The sequence below is a fragment of the Pyxicephalus adspersus genome, chromosome 9 (assembly GCF_032062135.1).
Source record: "Pyxicephalus adspersus chromosome 9, UCB_Pads_2.0, whole genome shotgun sequence".
NCBI classification, from domain to species: domain Eukaryota; kingdom Metazoa; phylum Chordata; class Amphibia; order Anura; family Pyxicephalidae; genus Pyxicephalus; species Pyxicephalus adspersus.
Window position 1 is genome coordinate 37,566,695 of NC_092866.1, and position 20,260 is coordinate 37,586,954.

The 20,260-nt window shown below is 38.9% G+C and overlaps 1 protein-coding gene across 1 annotated transcript; it reads left to right on the top strand.

The window, feature by feature from the left end:
- The first annotated feature begins 1,810 nt into the window (after window positions 1–1,810).
- Window positions 1,811–20,027, top strand: STIP1 (stress induced phosphoprotein 1). Its single transcript, XM_072421507.1, has 13 exons — window positions 1,811–1,940; window positions 7,534–7,746; window positions 9,538–9,764; window positions 10,056–10,224; window positions 10,881–11,007; window positions 11,484–11,586; window positions 12,157–12,277; window positions 12,482–12,578; window positions 13,526–13,650; window positions 14,141–14,177; window positions 14,507–14,610; window positions 18,218–18,390; window positions 19,689–20,027. The coding sequence occupies exons 1-13, from the start codon at window positions 1,932–1,934 to the stop codon at window positions 19,759–19,761; spliced, it is 1,578 nt and encodes a 525-aa protein (XP_072277608.1). The 5' UTR covers window positions 1,811–1,931; the 3' UTR covers window positions 19,762–20,027.
- The last annotated feature ends 233 nt before the right edge of the window (window positions 20,028–20,260 follow it).

Consider the following 20,260-nt stretch of genomic DNA (forward strand, 5'->3'; position numbering starts at 1 on the left):
CGGGTAAGTATGCTTTTCCAGAATGGATATCACCTGTCCCCTCTGCAATAAAAAATTTGCCTGTTTCCTTGTATGTTGGTCGGAAAGGACGAAGAATTGAGATGTGAATTGCTGCAACGTCTTAAAAATGATGCATTTTCATCAGACATTTTGCATTAACCACTCTGTAAAAACAGTCTGATGAAGTCTAAGCTGTAACAATTTACCTGCCAATTACTATATGATTTCTGATCAATATTTAAAGTACTTTTCCTTTAAAAATATTATAAACTTGGTTATGTTTTTTCTACTAAATCAGTTTCTAGAAATCAAGAGCAGTACAGGTTCCGGTTCACTTGTCATTATTAGGCAAAACACAAAATTCTAAGTATTAGTTAAAAATAATAAATGGCTAGGGAAGTAGATTAGCTTCATTCTATAACATCTTTTAAAAGATAGCCAAAACCCCACTCACACCTACAATGTGAGTTGACAAATAATGGTTATATTGTTGAGATAGACTAGAACAAAGAAATGTTTTATTTTTATGTTTGGCATCACAATATGTATTAGTTTCATACACATTAAAGATTACAAGTGATCAATACAAAGCAATAATAAATAAACAATGGTTTCACAATTTCAATAGATTGGTCCAGCACAAATTTTGGATTCGGGGTATTGACCAAGAACTTTACTTCATGCTTCCTAGCGTATCAGCGTTATAAAGAAAGAGCTAAATGATTCTGTTGTTTTCCCGAGGCATTTTGCCTATTGGCTTCCTCTGTGAATTATGCAAATGAAGTGCAAAAAGTCAAGTGCAAAAGAGTGCAGCATCGCATCCTAATTCTCGATCGCCTAGGCCATCGAAAATGAATGGGAACACAAAGCCTCCCGGGATGCCTGACGTAGGTATCCCAGGACGATAGTGCAAAAGAGTGCAGCTGCGCCCCCTATATCTTGATTGCCTAGGCGATTGAGTGTGAATGGGAAGGCAGTGCCCCCCAGGAGGCTCTTGGGAGCTCCATTTTTTTTCCCAACGAAAAGGCTTCTTCTGCGCATGCCCAAGATGCTTTTTTTTTTTCCAACCTACGTCACCCAATTTCGCACCTGGGCCAGGTGACGTAGGAAGAAGAACCTAGAACAAGAGACGTAGATGGCGCTGTGTTTCCACTTTAGTCAATGGTGTTTATCATGCTTTAACCACACCCTGAACATTTTTTGTCAGGTATGTTGGGAAGTATGTGTACCAGTGTTGGTATAAATGCAACCAGTCATGATTGGGCCTACAAGTTGGGCTGCATTGTGGAACCTATTGTGCTCACTGGATTTTTTCTTCATAATGCTGCAAAGAGCACTTTATCTGACCAGTGTTTAGTGCTGCAGCACACTTGGTTTTAGATAGTAAGTTTGGGTGCCACCATATTGCACCAAGGTCAGTGTTAACAATTGATGATTGATGGTGTACATATTAAATAAACAATTACTTTCATTCTTCCCACATATAACATGACCTTCCCAATACAATGAAAAGATATCCAAAGACAATCATGACGTCACGATTCTTGAATGAACATAGAAGAGGCGGAATACTTTGATTGACAAGCAAAATCCACAAATACAATTCACTACCGTAGCCTACAGCCAATGGGTATAGTAGAAGCTTCCAGAATTTGCCAGCCAATTCCACCCTTTTAATGGTAACTTCAGCAACCAATGAAATGCGAAGATTGAGTGAGGCGGGGTTATGGCAAGCTTGTTGACGCCCTAGGAAGTGATGGTAGAGGAGCGGCTTTTTGATAGACTGGTTCTTCGGCCAGTCAGGGGGTTTCATTTTTAACAAGCAGCAAATTATATCGCGGTTAGTAGGCGGGCTTTGAACTGTCATCTTCTAGTAGGTTCGAGAAGACGCGTGGAGAGGCCGGAGCCACAGGGAGCAGCAAAAGACAGACATGGAGAAGGTGAGGGGTAATAGCACTAGGGTGGTGATATGCTGCACACTTTATGTTCTATTCGTGGTAGGTGAATTGTGTGCTGCATGTCCCACTCTGTCATTGGTGGAGTCAGCTGCTTAATATTAAACTTTGACAACAAAGATGAGCTGTGTGAATATTAATGGAATGTTGTAGCATCAATACTGACCAGGGCTGGGGAATATTATTCTTTGCAGGTGAATGAGTGACACTTCTGTATAACTTGTGTGTATATACTCCTGTGTTAGTGGCTTTAGGTGATCCATGGTTGCTGAAAGTAAATCTAAACTATATTACTGATATCCCATACAAGCTTTTACATTCACATGCCACTCCTGAAGTTGTGCTCGCTCACAAAATGTGCATCTTTTAATATCCACAAAGATACTTTATGAGGTGACAACGGTTTCTTAAGTGGTTTCCTGAGTTGTCACCCTGTCAGATGATGAGGTTCACTGTAATCCCTATAAGGAACCAAGGCAGTGATTTATAGCTGATGCTGAGGTGTGGATTTGTAGAAAGGAAATGGCTGATGGATTTTAGCACTGATGGCCTGTTCTTGCTATGAAAACATGCAGGGTTTTGCCATTCACATTAGTGTGCTGCGTTAGGGCTGTCCCAACACTGCACACCACAGCCATTGCATGTTTACACACTTATAAGAGCAAAGCACCCAGTAATGTATGAGGCAGTGTTGGCTGATCAATTTGAGGTGCCATTAACAATGGCAAGCCAGCGCACAAATGCATTTCTTGTCCACTGTGGACATGCATGTTACACTTTGTATTAGTAAATCTGTAAAACTATTTTTTTTGGTTCAGGTAAAACTGTATGGTTGGATCTGTAGGAGTTGTCTTGTATGTTCTCATGATCTGTGTGATCTGTGCCAGTTGTGTACAAGAAAAGTAATACCTCATATACAAGTTAATCAGAACTAGTGGCAGCATGCCCACACTTTATGTACTGATCATCACCTGTCTTTAAGCAAAGTTTAAAGACTTGCAGCTCCTAGTGCAGTGTTTTTTAAACCTTTACCATGAGGGAACCCTCTGAAATAACTTTCAACTCTTCAGGGAACCCCCTGCTGTAATTACTATAGATATAGCTCACAGTACATTAGTATGATGGTCATTGGGAAGAATGCCTTCTACATTGGTCGCCAATGGGAAGAATGTCACCCTTACAGATAGCCAAACAGATCATTAGAGCCACTTAAAGGGGAAGTAAATTAAAACCAAAAAAATGACATTTACCTTTATGTTGGCCGATCCCTCGATGGCGCTGGTCCTTCTTGCATTCTGGTCCCGTGTCATCCTGGGATTCCTCTTTGTCCCGGCACAGAGGAAGCACCGGGCACCGCCATCTTCTGCCTACTCTTCCGGTCTTCCTGCTCTGTCACCTGATCTCGCAGTGCGCAGGGGCAAGATCATGTGACATAGCTGCTGTGAAGGGGAAAAAAAAATAGAGGATCTTACTGCGCATACATGAGATTGGCATCTCTTTCCCTTTAGAGAAAAAGATGCCCCTTCTGCCCATTCCTGAGGTCATGGCATGCACAGAAGGAGCACCCAAAGCCTCCCGGGATACGTGACGTATGTATCCCGGGAGGCTCTGTGCTCTCCTTAAAGGGGCGATGTGCTGTTGCATGTAAGAAGAAAAAACCAACACCAACATTTTTACTTAATATAGAAAGGTTGTCTGCTCTTCTAGGTAAAGTAAAAATGTTGAGTTCTTTAAACTTACCTGAGAGGCACAAACTAGATAGATTTCAAAAGTAGATTCAGGGAATTGTAGTAGCGGTGCTATTTTTGTGAAGAGGGAGTTCCAGCCACTCATAACATTAGGCCTGTTGGACTGTTTTCTTGACGCAGGGAATCGTAGTAGTGGTGCTATTTCAGTTTCACGTTTGGCCCGTGACTTTGTCTAAGTTTTTAATTTTGGCCTAGTGTGTATTTGAGTTTGACACCCCTGCTCTAGAGGATCCGCTATGCTAGTGGATGAGATCCTGTATCTGTTTATAGCATAATTTTGTTAGAATTTTTACCAAGAAACTTTGCTGTTGTGACCTCCTGAGATTTTTTTCCCTTGTCCTGTCCCTGTGATATGCATGCCAGAAATAGGGGTGTGGTTGTAACTGTGATAGGAAAGTACAGACTGCAATACATAACAGTTTCAGAGTTGGTAACCTTTTCATACTATACTAAAAATGTGTTTTTAGATATACTTTTCATTGTTTCGTGCTCTGAAAAGAAGTAAATATGCCCCCCTTAGGGACATGGATGATAAGAGAGGACCCTCGAGGAGCCTTGCTGTTAACACTCATATTTTAATTATTGCAGAGGCTCTGTATTGGCCATGGTCATGCATTACTGTTCTATAGACAGTAATGCATGTTCAGATCACTAATGGATTGGTATGGCCAGGACAATGAAGTCTTGTACTGATGGATGTAAACAATCCACAGCTGTCAGATCAAGGTAAGTATGCATTTGTTGAAAGGGTATAATAGAGATGAATACATCCTTTAAAGTGGAACTAAAGGTATTATTATTATTATTATTAATATTATTATTAATAATAAACAGGAATTCTATAGCACCAACATATTACGCAGTGCTGTTACACTTTAAACATTTCAGATCAGGCAGGGCTTTATTGCAGAAAGGGACAACATTCTTACTTGACCGGTCAGGGTCTTGCCTGCCCAGCCCAGCCAACAAGACAGTGAAAGATTGGAACAGGGAAGAAGATGGCCACGCCTGGGACATAACAAGGACAGGTGAGTATACACGGGATTTAGTTCTGTTTAAGGGCCCTGTCAAACCTTCTGTGTAAAACTTCACTGTTTTATGCTCCTGTGTGGCCAGAAGAGGAACACTGCCCCACGAGCAACTAGATATGCAAGCGGCAGAGGTGTAATTCTGCAGGCAACAATCATTCCACTAAAAGCAATATGTTGCTTTTAGAAAATGTGCCGTGATCTCCAAAAAAAAAAAAACATTTCTGTGCACAGCTGTTTGCAGAAATGGTTCTCAACCTCCCTCATATACATGAATGGGAGAAGTTGAAACCATGGTTGAACTCTCACCGCAGATCTGATATGTCCCCACGTAGCCCTGTAACATTTAGATATATATGAAAGATGAAGGTGTGAGGTGTGAAGACATGTGCCTAACAGTTTTGAACATCAGTATAATTTGTCCTCTCATAGTTTGGTGGGGCAGATTAGACAAAAAGGAGATTGACCTTATTCTCCAATGTGGAAGATCTAGGCCAGCCATTCTCAACTAGGTTCTGTGGAACTTTTGGAATCCTCCAGCAATTTCTAGGGATTTCTTGATCTGAAGCTTACTGACTTCCTATTTGATGGTGGTTCCCACATAATGCTGAGGCCAACAATTGCTGTAGAAAACTTATAGATGTCAGTGAGCAGAATGATGTCCTGTGAGGTTGCCAATGTAAGAGAGATTTTTTCCCATTGAATGCCAATGAATTGGTTTTATCAGAGGTTTTAACCTAAAGATGTTTTCGAACCTTCCTCAGAGTTGACATGAAGGCTGACAATATGCCACAGTGGCATATACACAGTGAAGTATTTGTGTTGTGCTTTGCCTATGTTTTGGGAACACCCAGCTATTGAGGCTTTGCTTACTTAATGGGCCAAAGTACATCTTTGTGATTTAATGCATTGTAGTGCCACTTGTGTTACCATAACACACATTTCATGCTTGGCTTGTTACAGTGGCATTTATTGCTCCCCAACAAACGTGAGCATCGCATCTCTGATGCATATACATTAAGGCGTACCACAATTCACAGTGCCATGTTGGGGAAAAATTATGCACGTAACAATGGCACATCATGCGTTGTACTTCAGAATTTTACAGTGTGCATGGATTTTTTTAAGTTGTGTAGGGGGCCATTCACAACAAATAGACCTGAAGTGCTGCAATCGTGTGGCTTTGTGGCCTTAAAACTATCCTAACCCCAAACATTAGGGCTCAACCTTCACACTAAACATGACCTGACCTCAATGCATAGGACCTTAGTTAAACCCTTCAGCTCTGGTGCCAGAAAACCCACATGGATTTCTTGGTGTTTTTACAGCAGTATTTAATGTGTCCATTTTAAAGCCTTTTTATCACAAATTAATTTTCTGCCCCAATATTGCAGTTGTTTAGTAGCGGGTGCACGTGGATGATTGTTTAGAATTGCTCTTTTTCAGTACTTAGTGCTGGTTCCTTTTACTGAATATACTGATGGCTAGCCTTTTAAAAAAAACCTTGCCGCTAAGAATTTGTAAGGCCTGCTAGAAAGAAAATCCTTAAAACTGGGATTTTTCTGTATCCAACCCACGCTGCCCTAAATGAGTCATAGTGGGGGTGGCACTAATGTAGGGTTCTGGAATGAAGGGAGTTATGTAAAGATTTAACATAGGAAGTGAAGAGTTGTAGTATGAAGGCAGCTAGTGTTGTACATACATGACCTCAGAGACCTCGGCCTTTCAACTAATAAAGCGGGACCAGGTAAGTGGGGATTTTAGTGTAGGCGAAAAAATACGGGCTTAACCAAAAGAGCAAAAATATTTAGTGCGAGAAATTACGGGCTTAGCGGTTAGGGGGTTAAGCTCTCCAAGGATTAAGAGGATACATTTTCATCAGTGAAGCTGGGTGATCCAGCAAACATGGAATGGATTTCTTAAAAGGCATTTGCTATTTGTTAGCAAATGTTTTCAATCCTTGACCAGATCTATCCCAGGTTTGCTGGATCCCCCAGGTTCACTGATGAAAGTTCTCAAGTCTTGGACAGCCAAGTATATAAAATTTTACTCATCAGTCCCAAGCACCTGTTGCTAGTTCCTATGTTTATTTTGCATAATTAAATCACTTGGCCTTGTTCCCGTGTTGGGGGAGTGGCTTTTTGGCCATAATCCTTCCATGAATACCTTTTCGGGCCAGACTTTTCAGACAGTAGATAGGTGTACATGGGTGGTGCTCTGCTTGACATTCTCCCATTTGGAAGGGAAGTATGTTGTGTCTTTCTTCTGCCCCACTGAGTTTCCTGGGCCAACCACTTCGTCTACAGTCCACAACCATGCCCATTTGTTTGTGCTTCCTAAAATGTTCTTGAAATCTTTGCCTGGGAGAGAACTTGTGTATAACTTCCCTGTGTCTTGTTGCTGTTCTTAGTCTTGCTTTGGTTTTTTACCTGTGACATGGAACTCTCTTCCACAACTTCACCTTGGTAATAGTTTGGCTGTTCCTCACCCAGTTTTAAGCCTTATACACAACTGTTTTTGCTGTGGTTAATGACTGTTACAACCTACATATGAAACAAATACCTATTTATGTTTGTGAATGCATTCCTACTTTACAGAATTTTTTCACACCACCCTAAAATGTTAGCAAGGAATTGTAAATCTGAAGCTAGGCCCACTTTTACATGTTCTGTATGCTACTGTTGATAATGATGATATTTTTCACATTGTGAAATTGTAAACTCTATCTTCAACTTTAAAGTTATTAAAAAAAAAGATGTTTGGATCAGATTACCTAAAATCTGTTTATTACATTTTTTTCAGGCTACTGAGCTGAAAGAAAAAGGCAACAAAGCCCTCTCAGCAGGAGATCTGGATGAAGCAGTGAGATGCTACACAGAAGCCATCAAACTAGATCCCAAAAACCATGTGCTTTATAGTAACCGCTCTGCGGCGTATGCCAAAAAGAGAGAATATACCAAAGCACTGGAAGATGGTTGCAAAACTGTTGAGCTCAAACCGGACTGGGGCAAGGTATGGACATAACAATGTATTCATGTAATGTTTAGCAACCCATAGACGTGAGATGAGATGGGAGATGTTCCGATATCAGTTTTTAGAATCCTTGATAAAAGCTTGATGGTTATTCTTACAAAAAAAAAAAAAAACATTGTTTTTTCTTGTACAACAGAATATTACTCAGTATTTGGGTTAATGTTGGTCTCATTTTAGGCAAAGGTTGTGTTGGTGTTTTAACTTCTTAAGTTTGTTTTCTAGGGATAGTTAAACTGTATAAAAACCCTAACCCACATGGTGATATAGAATTTTATAGCCCAAAGTGTAGATAATCCAAACAAGTGAGGTTTGTGTTTTGTATTTGCTCGTATAACACAATAAAGACAGTTGGGCAGCAAAATAAAATAAAGGAGGGCCAGACCTCCAAGAGAAGAAGTGTTAGCATTTTATAGGTGAGCTTGGCTCTGCATTGATTCCAAACAAAATCGAGGAGCAGAGAGAAGAGAGCAAAACATCTTAAATAGTAAACAAACCAGGGAATGTAATAGAATATCTAACTAATTCAGCAAAAGTACAGGTAGTCCCCGAGTTAAGGACATCCGACACACGGACAAATCACGGAGGCTTGATTGGGGGGGGCTTGCATGACTTGCAGAAAAAAAATCTTTTTCTAAACATAGCTGAAACTAGGCTCTTTTGCAACATCTTAGAACTTTAATGACCAAGACAAACTCTGCAATTTCTTTTTGCATATCAAAGCATAGCTTGCTCCAGAAGGTTATGAATCTCTAGGCTCATTACTCATTACTAGGCTCATTTTTTATTTTTTTTTGTCTTTGTGATTAACTCACAGTGAGTATATTATACAGTACCTACATCATTTGTCATATATCCTACCCTCATTCGAGCTTACACATTTCTTTTTGATGGGAATAAAAACAAAAATACAACTCGACTAGAAACAAACATTGGCAAATATGGTTGACATTTCGTACTGTATTGACATGACCATAAACACATCATGACATTCCTATCCATTTGCAAACCTCAGAGGTCCAATCTGATCTCATTTGCACTATGCAGTGAGTGTTAGAACCTCACACACCTCATGACATTTAGGTTAGGACTATGGGACACTGAAGGCAAGGGGGGAGGGGGGTTGAGGGTAGAAGATCCACACCATAGGTTATCGTAAGTGAGAAATGTTCCAGCTTTGTGGACCTATAGGTCATCCAGGGTTCCCAGATTCGTTCAAATTTATCTAGGGGGTGTTGAGTGTATGCACTAACCTGTCGTTCACCATAACCCAATCCATTTTAGCAAATATTGGATCCAGGAAGATTACATTCAGTTTCCATGACTTAGCAAGGGTTATACAGGCCACCAGTAGGATAAGTTCCATGAGTTTCAGAGCTGGTTTGGGTAGAACTAGATCACTATTGCTGAACAGAGCCCTATATATCCATTTGCAGTACCGTGGATAAAATTTTAAATACTTCTGACCAGTTTTGGGTACAACCACCATATGTGTTCCAAAGTTCCCCTGGATTCACAACACCTAAAGCACAATGGTGGGGAGGTGGGATGATATTTAGATAACTGGTCCCGAAGCATGTACCATTTAAGTAAGACTTTGTAGTTCGCCTCTACCAAGGAAGGAATTGAGCTATATTTTAGTTAAGAAAAATGCCATATCACTCTACTCTTCCTGATCCCAGTATTTACCTGGATCCACCTTCCATGTGAACATGTTTTTTTAATTTCGTTGTTTGAGTTACCAGGGCTGCCCTAGTGAAAATGTGTTTTAATTGAGTATGGTCTCCTTTTTTACAGTTTGAGGAGATACAGCATAACTGTATTTATTGTATTAATGCCATTTATTTGTTTATTTTTGTAGAGAGGAAGTTCATGAATCCTTTTAACTCCCCCAACTTATACCAGAAGCTAGAATCGGATCCTCGTACAAGAGCCCTCCTCAGTGACCCAAGTTACAAAGAATTAATTGAGCAACTAAGAAACAAGCCATCTGACCTTGGAACGTAAGTAAAATCCCTCAACTTGACCTATAACAAGCAGAAGATTAAATGTTGATCTCTATTTGGTGAGCTCAAAGGTTATCTGTACTAAGTACCCTTAACCCTTGCAGGGGTAATCCCGAGTGGGACTCGTGGTAGATTTTACATGTTTAAAAGCTGTAATCCCGATATGTGTATATTGATTTTGTCTGGGACAGTTTGAATAAATCAGATTGGACCTGTTCATTATTATGTTTTTGTGCATTCTTTTTAATGTGTATATTTTGTAGGCATTTACTTCTATTACTATTCTAGAAAACTTCAGGATCCACGAGTTATGACAACTTTGAGTGTGTTACTTGGAGTAGATCTAGGCAGTGTGGATGATGAAGAAGAGGAACCTCCAGCACCACCTCCCTCCCAGCCTAAAAAAGAGAACAAGCCTGAGCCAATGGAAGAAGATCTCCCTGAAAATAAGAAACAGGTGAGAAATAAATTATATGAGAGATGCTAATTTCACTTTGTTATGAGTGCTTAAAACTGGAGAACAGATCCTACAGCTGTTACCAAAATAATAAAGTTTTGTGTAGCCTCAAGAGCCACTTGTTGGAAATTTTTATTCTGCAATTGATCTTCAGCCACTGCACATGTCTGTCATGAAAAAATAAAAACTATATGTGGGCTTCCCTTGCTGACTTCAAGCAGAAATAAACTGAAGCAATAATCTCCTGTCCCTTTTCTGTTATGGACATGTTAATCTTTTTTACTGCTGCATTCCTTGCAGGAGTTTATTTCCTGGTGTCTGTAAAGTAGCGATCGGGCAGGTAGGATTAGATATTGCAGAAAAGCCTGATCTCTACTTTTCATAGTAGGACTTTAGTTCCATAATATATCCATATTCTAGTTGCCTGATTGTCTCAATGTCAACCCAACCCCTTCCTTCTGTATGCCACCTGTCAACCACCCACACACCATGGTCCTACACGGTCCTACACAGGAGCAACTGCAGTACAAATCAGAATGCACCCCTATCCACTGCCTGAAATGCTCACACTGGGCACATGAACTACAATATTGGGCCCTTGAGTAATTAAAGCAGGGGCCATTTCTGATAAACATTTTGATCACCTTTCTTTACAGGCTCAAAAGGAGAAAGAGCTTGGTAATGAAGCTTACAAGAAGAAAGATTTTGAAACTGCATTGAAACATTATGGACAAGCCAGAGAACTTGATCCAACTAATATGACTTATATTACAAATCAGGCCGGTGAGTTCCTTAGTAGCTTGTCTCTTATAGCACATCTACAGCCAAAATTCTATTTATTTTTGAATAGCATGAGATGTTGGTAAATCCTTTTATAAATGCTTTTATTTCTGTAAGTGTTTTTATTGGGGCAATTTTCTCTTCATGTCCTGGTAAACCAAGTGACTGGGATAGAAAGTAAAGGATAATTATACATTTTGAGTTGTCATTTAAACAGGAATAGGGAAAAATCTTTACATGGGGTCACTTGTTCAAGTAACAACTGTCTAAAAGGGCATTTACTTTGTTTAGTTATTGCATTATAGCGGTTATAGCGGCTTGAGATTCCTTTGACTTCCTGTTGTCTAATACAATGACTGGACTTAAGTGTTTGCTTCAGATATATTCTAAGGCATTATTACATACTGATAAAATTTAGTATGAAGTACGGATACATCAAGTTACTGACCTTTTGTATATATTTTTTTTTTTTTATCTAGCCGTTTGTTTTGAAAAAGGAGATTATAATAAATGTAGAGAATTATGTGAAACTGCAATCGAAGTAGGAAGGGAGAACCGAGAGGATTATCGTCAGATTGCAAAGTAAGTGAGATAAGATATCAGAAGCTGTTTCAGCTCCATCTGCATCAAAGTTGAAAGTGTTTGGACAAGATACATCTGTTGTCTTGGTTTATCTTTATTATTAAAGACTTATAAAGTGTTTTGTTTCCGAGAAAGGAATGGGGATTTTCACAATTCGTAGTCCTAATTTATGCTCCAGTGTTAGAATTTAAAAGATTGTCTGTGTAAGTGAATATTCCAAGGCCAGCAGCTATAAAGACAAATATTGTAAAGTGATATTAATCTGCAGAAAGCACGAAGAGCCATGTCTTTATTGAGTTACTACTCAATCCACCATGTAATAATTGGTAAAAACAGACCTGTATGTACATTTTTATAAGCGCAATTGTATATGTAGCTAATCTGGCCTACACTGTGCAACAAAAAAATATTCACAACTATCATTATGCCTAATGAATTAGTTGGCTGAGAATGTTTTTAGGGTTTTAAATACATTTTTGGATTGAACAGCCTATTTGTGTGTGTGTGTGTGTGTGTGTTTCTGTAAATCCCAACTGAATATTGTGTGAATAACTTGTCTCTCTTGTGCAGAGCATATGCCCGCATTGGGAACTCCTATTACAAAGAAGAGATGTACAAGGAAGCAATTCAGTTCTTCAACAAATCTCTGGCAGAACACAGAACTCCAGAGGTGCTCAAGAAATGTCAACAGGTCAGCATGAACATTTTGTGTTTTAACTGTTATTATACTGTATAACTGCTATGTTAGACCATACACCCAGTGTACAGTACCTTAGCTTTGTTCAAGTTAGGTTTCAATAATAATATTGGCCCTGTACTAGAAAAATCACCATGGTAGATGGTTATAAAGATGTGCCAATGAGATAATATTGTCTGTATTTTCCCTATTCTTTAGGCAGAGAAAATTTTAAAGGAGCAGGAGCGTCTTGCTTACATCAATCCTGAATTGGCTTTGGAGGAGAAAAACAAGGGCAATGAAGCTTTCCAAAAAGGTAGGCGAATCCTTCTGGCAGTTATTACTGGTTGTATTAACTGTCTGCTTATTGATATAGAGTATTACAAATCTTCATTACTGTAACTTGTAAAAGCTTTTTAATTCCCGAATTTACGGTTCCACCACCTAACTGCCTCACCACCACCCTCTATTTTTTTCTTCTTGTCAGTTTTAATGATCTTTACATCCTCTAACATTTTTAGATTTTTTCCAAAACGATTGATGAGATTGTGTAAAAAAAAAAAAAAAAGAATGACACCGGAAAATAGTAGAAGGTTACACAGCACATAAGCTGAGAGATGGGGAATTGCACAACACATGGTTTAGGGTGCTGAGAAATGGGTCATTGAACCCATTACAGTTACATACACATGGTTTTGGAAGCAGAGAGTTGGAAAGGTAAAGTGCAAGTACATTCCTGTTTCCATTCTGTGAATCACCCTGTGCCTATTTTGCAAATGGGTTCCACATACTTTAGAGTACAGGGTTCTAGCATTTCTCCACTGTACGGAAAAACAATTGTCACTGTAACCTTTTGAGCTCTGTTCTTTTTTTTTTTTTTTTTTTTTTTCCTGTCCATTCACATAAGTAGAACATTCCTTTTATATTTGGTGCCTTAGCCTGAAGTCTAGATTTTAGCAATCAGATTGTGAAAGCACGTCTGACTAGCCACTGTAGGCATAATGACTGCCAATGAATGCTGTCAGTCTTTGGTCTTGTGTACTATCGCTGTTGGCAGTCTGATTACTGAACTCTCAAATAAATCTCAACATCTTTATAATTTACAATAGTAAATTCATTATTCAATGCATGCAATGAATGTTAGAAAGAAAAAAACATTTTCTGAACAGAAAAATCCATACAATATCTTGTGTAGCTATAATATGTACACAGAAGGATGTATGCATTATCAATAAACTGTGAAATTTTTTTTTTTGTCTGTAGGAGACTACCCCCAAGCAATGAAACACTATACAGAAGCAATTAGGAGGAATCCAAAAGATGCCAAACTGTACAGTAATCGGGCTGCATGCTACACCAAACTACTGGAGTTTCAACTTGCTCTTAAGGTGATTGTTGAAAATAGTGTAGAAATTTACTTTTGGTTTGTTCGCTTTAGAAACCCATGTCACAGTGGTTACCAGAGCAGAAAGTGAAGGTAAATCTTCATGAATGAATACTGTAACTAAAATATATTTTTCTTGGGTGGAGTTCCACCCTAAATGTCTGTGTTCAAATGAACTTGGCCCTGCCTGCTTCATATCCACTATAAATTGGAATAATATGTAGTTCAACTGGTGAGAAGTGCTAGCTTTGTCTACATTTTTACACCAGAGCAAGGAATATTTAATTTCAAGATTTAAAAGTGAGAATAAAAACTGTAAATCTGGTATCTGTCAAGTATAAATGTGAATTAAACATATTTTAAATAGGTTTGCAAAATGAATTTAGTTTGTGAAACTCAATCACTTTTGTTTGAAAGATTTAAAGGTTTTTCCTTTCTCCACAAAATTTTCAAAATAAATTTCCTAAAATTCCATTTTATTTCTTTGTTTACAGGACTGTGAAGAATGTATACGACTGGAACCTGCATTCAGTAAGTACTCTTTCACTAAGGTTTTTAGAATGTGGAGGATTACTTTTATGGGAGTTATCAGCTAACAGTGAAACATGATAGAGCTGTGTATGTGCATCCATTTTGGGCATGCTAAAAAAGATGCTAATAGCCCAAATATGTAATTGAGTTTTTCTTTTAATCTTTATTGGACACAAATTATTAGTTTCTCCTTCCTATTGGCACTATTGAACTATTACAGTAGCTGGTTTCTCACTGTGTGTAAGTGATTGTAATTTCTCTGCAATGACTTCCGGGTGTCTTAGGGGACATAATAACTGAAAGTAAATGTCCTCTTTTCTTTTGTTCAGTTAAAGGCTACACTCGCAAAGCTGCAGCATTAGAAGCCATGAAAGACTTTAGCAAGGCTATGGATGCCTATCAGAAAGCATTGGAGCTTGACTCTGCATGCAAGGTACAGTGTGTGATATAACATGTTTTGTATTTGTAACATTTGTATTCCTGAAATGTCAAAATTAGATGTAGGACTGTTGCTTTTAGCTTTCTTTGACCATCCCGTAAAACAGTTTCAATCCAGCATATATTCCTCTTTGCACCACAGCTGTTCCATTCAGCTGCCTAGTCCCAGTTCCCATGTGAAATTCCCCCAACAAACTTTTCAGAGCTTACATAGGGAATTAGACTGCTTTCCTAGCCCAAAGGGACAGCATAGGACCAGAAGAGAGGTTAGTCACATGCTTTCTCACCCTTTTTGCCTTGTGGATTAATGAAGCGACATGCCAGTATAGGAAAGGCTAATATCTGCTACTAAAGAGATGCTCAGTGAACCCTTTACTTTTGCCCTATGTGGGCAAATTACATTTTTGCTATGAATACTGGTGACAATGCATAATGTTGTATCTATGCTAGATGGTCCAAATAAATGGACTGTTGTCAAATCTAGTTTCTGCAATATTTATTTATTTTCGCTGTGCTCTGCATAGCAATGGCTCCATCTGTGCACAATGGCTGTGCAATATGGCAAGCATAAAACCAGACTGCTGTACAATGATATGAGGTTTATACATACAATGGTATACTAACCACATATGCCAGAACCAGAAAAAAAAAATACAATCCCTATTCTTTCGGGTTTGTTCTATGAATAACTCCATAGAAGATGAATATGTTCATGGGACTTTAGAGGCAGTAATATACGGACCATAAATTTCATATAAAAACATATTTTTTTTTTTTTTTTGCTACAATAAAAATACAATAATAATAAAAAAAAAAATAACGTTTCAAACTAATCGCAATTTTTCCTAAAATGACTGCTACACGTGTGAGGACATGGGGCAAGGAACTCTGGAATGGCGGGGTGACCCATAATGCCATGCATGCATGCATGCATGCATGCATGCAGCCAGCCAGCCCTGTGATGTCACAGCCCTATAAATAGCCTCAGCCATCTTGGATTAGTACATTTTTCAGCGTTCTGAGTGCAGGGAGAGACGTCTGCAGGCGCTAGGGAGAGTGATAGGAAAAACCTCATTGTGAAAAAAAAAAACTGAAAAAACTATTTATAAGTGCAGGGAAAGGATAGGGAGGAATCATTTCACAGCATCTTAGTGCAGGGAGATACATCAAAAGGTGCTAGGGACTGCTTGAAAAGCGATTTACAAGTGCAGGAAAGAATATTTGGGGATCCAAATAGCCATTATACAGCTCTGTCATTCCAGCAATTTATATGTGGTGAAAGCGTTTAGTGGCGTATTTCAGTACAAAAAGAAAAATATATTTGTCACTTTAAGGGGTGTTTTAATTTGCTTTTAATTTATTTAGTTCAGTTAAAAGTATGTCAGACAGAGAAGTGCCAGGCCATGCACAGAGGAGTTTCTGGCGCAGGCAGAGGTCGCAGCAGAGTAAGGGGGCGTGTCAGCAGGAGTTGCAGCGAGAGTTCTGAGCTCATGGTGTCATCTAGCGGTCTGTGTCTCTGGCCTCCTGATTCTGCTGCCCCCTCCACACTGTCATTGTGCCACTGTGGCCTACTCATGCTGCTGCCACCTCCACACTATGTCATTGTGCCACTCTGTGGTCTCCTCATGTTCTCTGTTCTCCCACCCTCCCCACTCCATGACTGGGACACTATTTTGCCTTTTTGGCCTGGATGACATCACTTTATTTGACCCTTCTTCTGATCTGTCAGAAGGAAGGAAAAAAGAGACGCACAACGGTCCCGTCTGTGTAGCAGCTGTAAGGCCTGTATGGTCCCATCAGAATTGGCTTATGACATGGTAGCCAAAAGTAGAAGTGGGTACAAAACACAGAAGACATGCAAATATTCCATTCACGTGTCATCGCTGTTTTGGATCCACTCCTGTTTTTTTGGCATTAGCAATACTGATGGATTATTGAGCAAATGCTGACCGAGTGAAGGCATAGGCTCCACAGACAGGATCCGTTTTTGTGGGTTATTGTTCTGACGGATCAGAGGAAGGGCAAAAAAATCAGTGACGCACACAACACAAACTTACGGCTGACACCCTCTCCACTCTGTCAGGGGGGCTCTACTTGTATAAACCTGTTAATAGAACAGGTTCTGTAGACATCTATGTGGAATCAGCTGACGGGGGGGGGGGTGTAAAAGGAGTGCGCTTCTTCTTGACGCTAACATGGACCTGTAAGGCCTAGTTCATACTTGAGTTATTTGGTCAGTTTTGGCCCCGTGACTGCCCAAAGAAGTGAAGTGTGCAGTGATTCTAATAGCGATGCCTGTCATCCGCATGTCATACTGACTCACAGTATTATTTCACTACCACAGCAAACTCCCTATCACTATGTTACTGCAAAGGCACAGTGTTCTACACCACTATCAGGGCTCTCTGCAGGCCGTAAATTGACGTTTTGTAATGTTACTCGCCGCAAATAAATTCGGATCAAAGCGAATCTTTTTCGAAAAATTCGGCGAACTGGCCGAATCGAATTTTTGAGAAATTCGCTTATATATATATAAAGATCTTGATCATCATGCATAAAACAGGCCCAAATTAACTCCACCTGAACACCATGGTGGGTATATTTGTAGACCCTAAATAAAAAATGCTCAGTATATTGCCAGACACTCAGATTTATCTAAACTTATTATGATACTGTAATGAATTTTGACAGTCCGACACATTTCGCAGAGGGACTCTGCTTCATCAGAAATTACATAAGCAGGTCATTAAAAAAATGAGTGTACTAGAAATACAATACAGATAAACACAAAATTAATCATTTTTTATATATATCTCAAGGACATGTATAATATTAAAAATAAAAAATACATCATATATACATACCACAAAATATCAGTACATGAGTGTAACTAGACCTGATGCACAATGCATTACAAGTGGTGGGAAAGAACCTCCCACAGCAAAGAGGGGGACTCAATCAAGAAAATTCAGAAAAATGTATTGTCCATATAATACTGCCTTTAAAGTCTAATGAACATAATTATCTTTTATGGTATTAATTTAAAATTAGGGATGTTGGCAGTGTAATTTAGCTACTTGAAACTTGACAATTTTCTTCGCTATGAATAACTTACCTGTTTTCATGAGGGCCTTCTGCAGATCCGTTAACAGAACAGGTGACTTTCTAAAGAATCTTTTGGCAATTGTAGCAGCATTCATCAACCTTTAGTAAGAGAGTGCTTTAATATATTTTATGCAGTTCAGGAACTGCATAAATGGAATGGAATTGTCAGGTATTGATATGTGATGATTGGAGAGATCAAAATGAACTAAGTAAAGGAAAAAAAACTTACCTTGTCAAACTTTGAAGGAGAGTTGTTTCAGTGTAAAAGGAAAGCTGTGGTGGGGGATAGTGTCTGGTCTTGTTGTGCAGCCACTGCCAGTGGTAGAGACTGTACACTTCATTGGCAGGACCCTCACACACCTTGTTACTTGTTTACTAGATATTTAATTGTAGACTATTATAAAAACAAAAGTTCTTGGCCTGACATTAAACACATGCAAATGTTAATAATGTAGGAAGAGGTTTTCAGATTGATTCTTGTCTATGTAATCACACAGGAAGCAAGTGATGGTTATCAGAGGTGCATGATGTCACAGTACCACCGGAATGACAATCCAGAAGATGTAAAGCGCAGGGCAATGGCAGATCCAGAAGTGCAGCAGATAATGAGTGACCCAGCAATGAGGCTCATACTGGAACAAATGCAAAAGGACCCACAAGCTCTGAGCGAGTGAGTAAATGCAAATATCAGTTGGTAGATGTCTACCTGGACTTTTGTGTTGCATTGTCCTTACACAGGATTTGGATCTCAAGAGCAGAGGGTTCTTTGGCGCTAGAGATAGAAGTAGAGATACTGCCCATTTACACCTCATTCAAACCAGGACCTGCAGTCATTCATAGCTGTTGGTTGTTTTATAGCTCATGGAAAGGTGGGGATCAGTTGCTCACTATATTGTTGTAAGAAAGGTTCTATTTTGCCAAGCCTGAAATATGTAATAGACAATAGGGGGAGGAAAGAAGAAAAAGACAGGCTTTTGCTGGTTTAAAATTTGTATGTTATTAAAGCGTTTTGTTATTGTTTTTGTTGAAAAACAGGACAATAGTAAGGTAATGTTGCATTAAAAGTGTATTACATCATAGGTACATATTACATTACATACGAACTATAAAAGTGCAGAGGATAGCAGATGAATAATAAAACATGCATGTGAACAAGTGTTAATCAAAGATATACTAAATCGGAGTGCATCCGATTGTTGTAGGAAATCTAAGTTTTGCCAAAAGTTACCCGACGCGTTTCGCCAAACCAATGGCTTCCTCAGGGGATCAGGAGACTTGAGTAGATATAGATTAATAAAATATAGAAAAAGGCATGTAATAAGAGACTTGGTAAAAATGGAATATAATCATATCCTAGTGCATAGAAAAGTTATATATTGATATAGTAATATTGTTTTGTTGTTTTTTTTATAGTAGTAATGTTTTATAGCTCCCTGGTTATCCATGGCTTTTTTTTTTATAGCCTAGTGGTAATTGTCTCCCCATCTAAGATCTAGTTGATTTATGTTCGCCCCCAGTAAAAATGTACTTGAACCTAAATGTCAGGAGTCCCCCCCCCCCCGAATTTACTAAAGCTGGAAAAGTAAAAAAAAAATCTAAAATTCTAAAATCTCTGACTTAAAGTAGATTCATTTAAAGAACCCTTCTATCCTTTTTTTAAAGGTAAAATAAGAGGTAATGAATGCAAAAGAGTTCAGTTAATAATATGCAGGAAGATGAAGTGAAAAGAAATTTTACATCCATGAACAGAATTATGCAAAGCCTAATGAAACAATAATAATATAGATACCGGTAAGGAGGCAGGGTAGAAAGAGGTAATTGAAAGTTGGGTTTAAGCATGTTGTGGCAACGTTGAGACAACAATAGTAAATCTTTTTTCCGCTGTAGTATACTGGTACAAGTAAATTTAAGCTTCTACAGAATAAATCCTGATGTCTTATTTGCTTTCTTTTTTTTCTCTCTCTGCAGACACCTAAAGAATCCAGTCATTGCTCAGAAGATACAGAAATTAATGGATGTAGGGTTAATTGCCATCCGGTGATGAATCTCCTAGCAATCATCCCCCTTGACTCATGTTAAGATCTGGTATCCTTATCCCCTGATGCTGCCCTGTTTTGCTCTTCACTCGACCTGGTGCAGTGGAGAGTTGTTAGGGACTTAATACCAGGATCACTCTGTGTACAGCAAAGCTGGGGGAGAGATCCATGCGTCAGACATTCTATACGCATATTTGTTCTGCTAATCTCCCCCAGTTGTTTAAGAATATTGACCTGTAATAAAGACAAGCACGTGATGATAAATGTGAAACTGTGTTTTGCTTCATTGACTTTGTAAAAGTTCAATTGAACTAGATAAATTATTTCATACTTGTTTTTAACTTTTGTACGTATGTGAACTGAGATTAGGAACATCTTTTATGTTCCTATTGCTCTTTTTTGGAAGAGTCTTCCTTGAGGCTTCTTGTACAGTGATTAGAGGGTTTCTCTGCTACTCGGGGACATGGGAAGTCTCGCACTGACACAGGATGCCTAAATGCATAA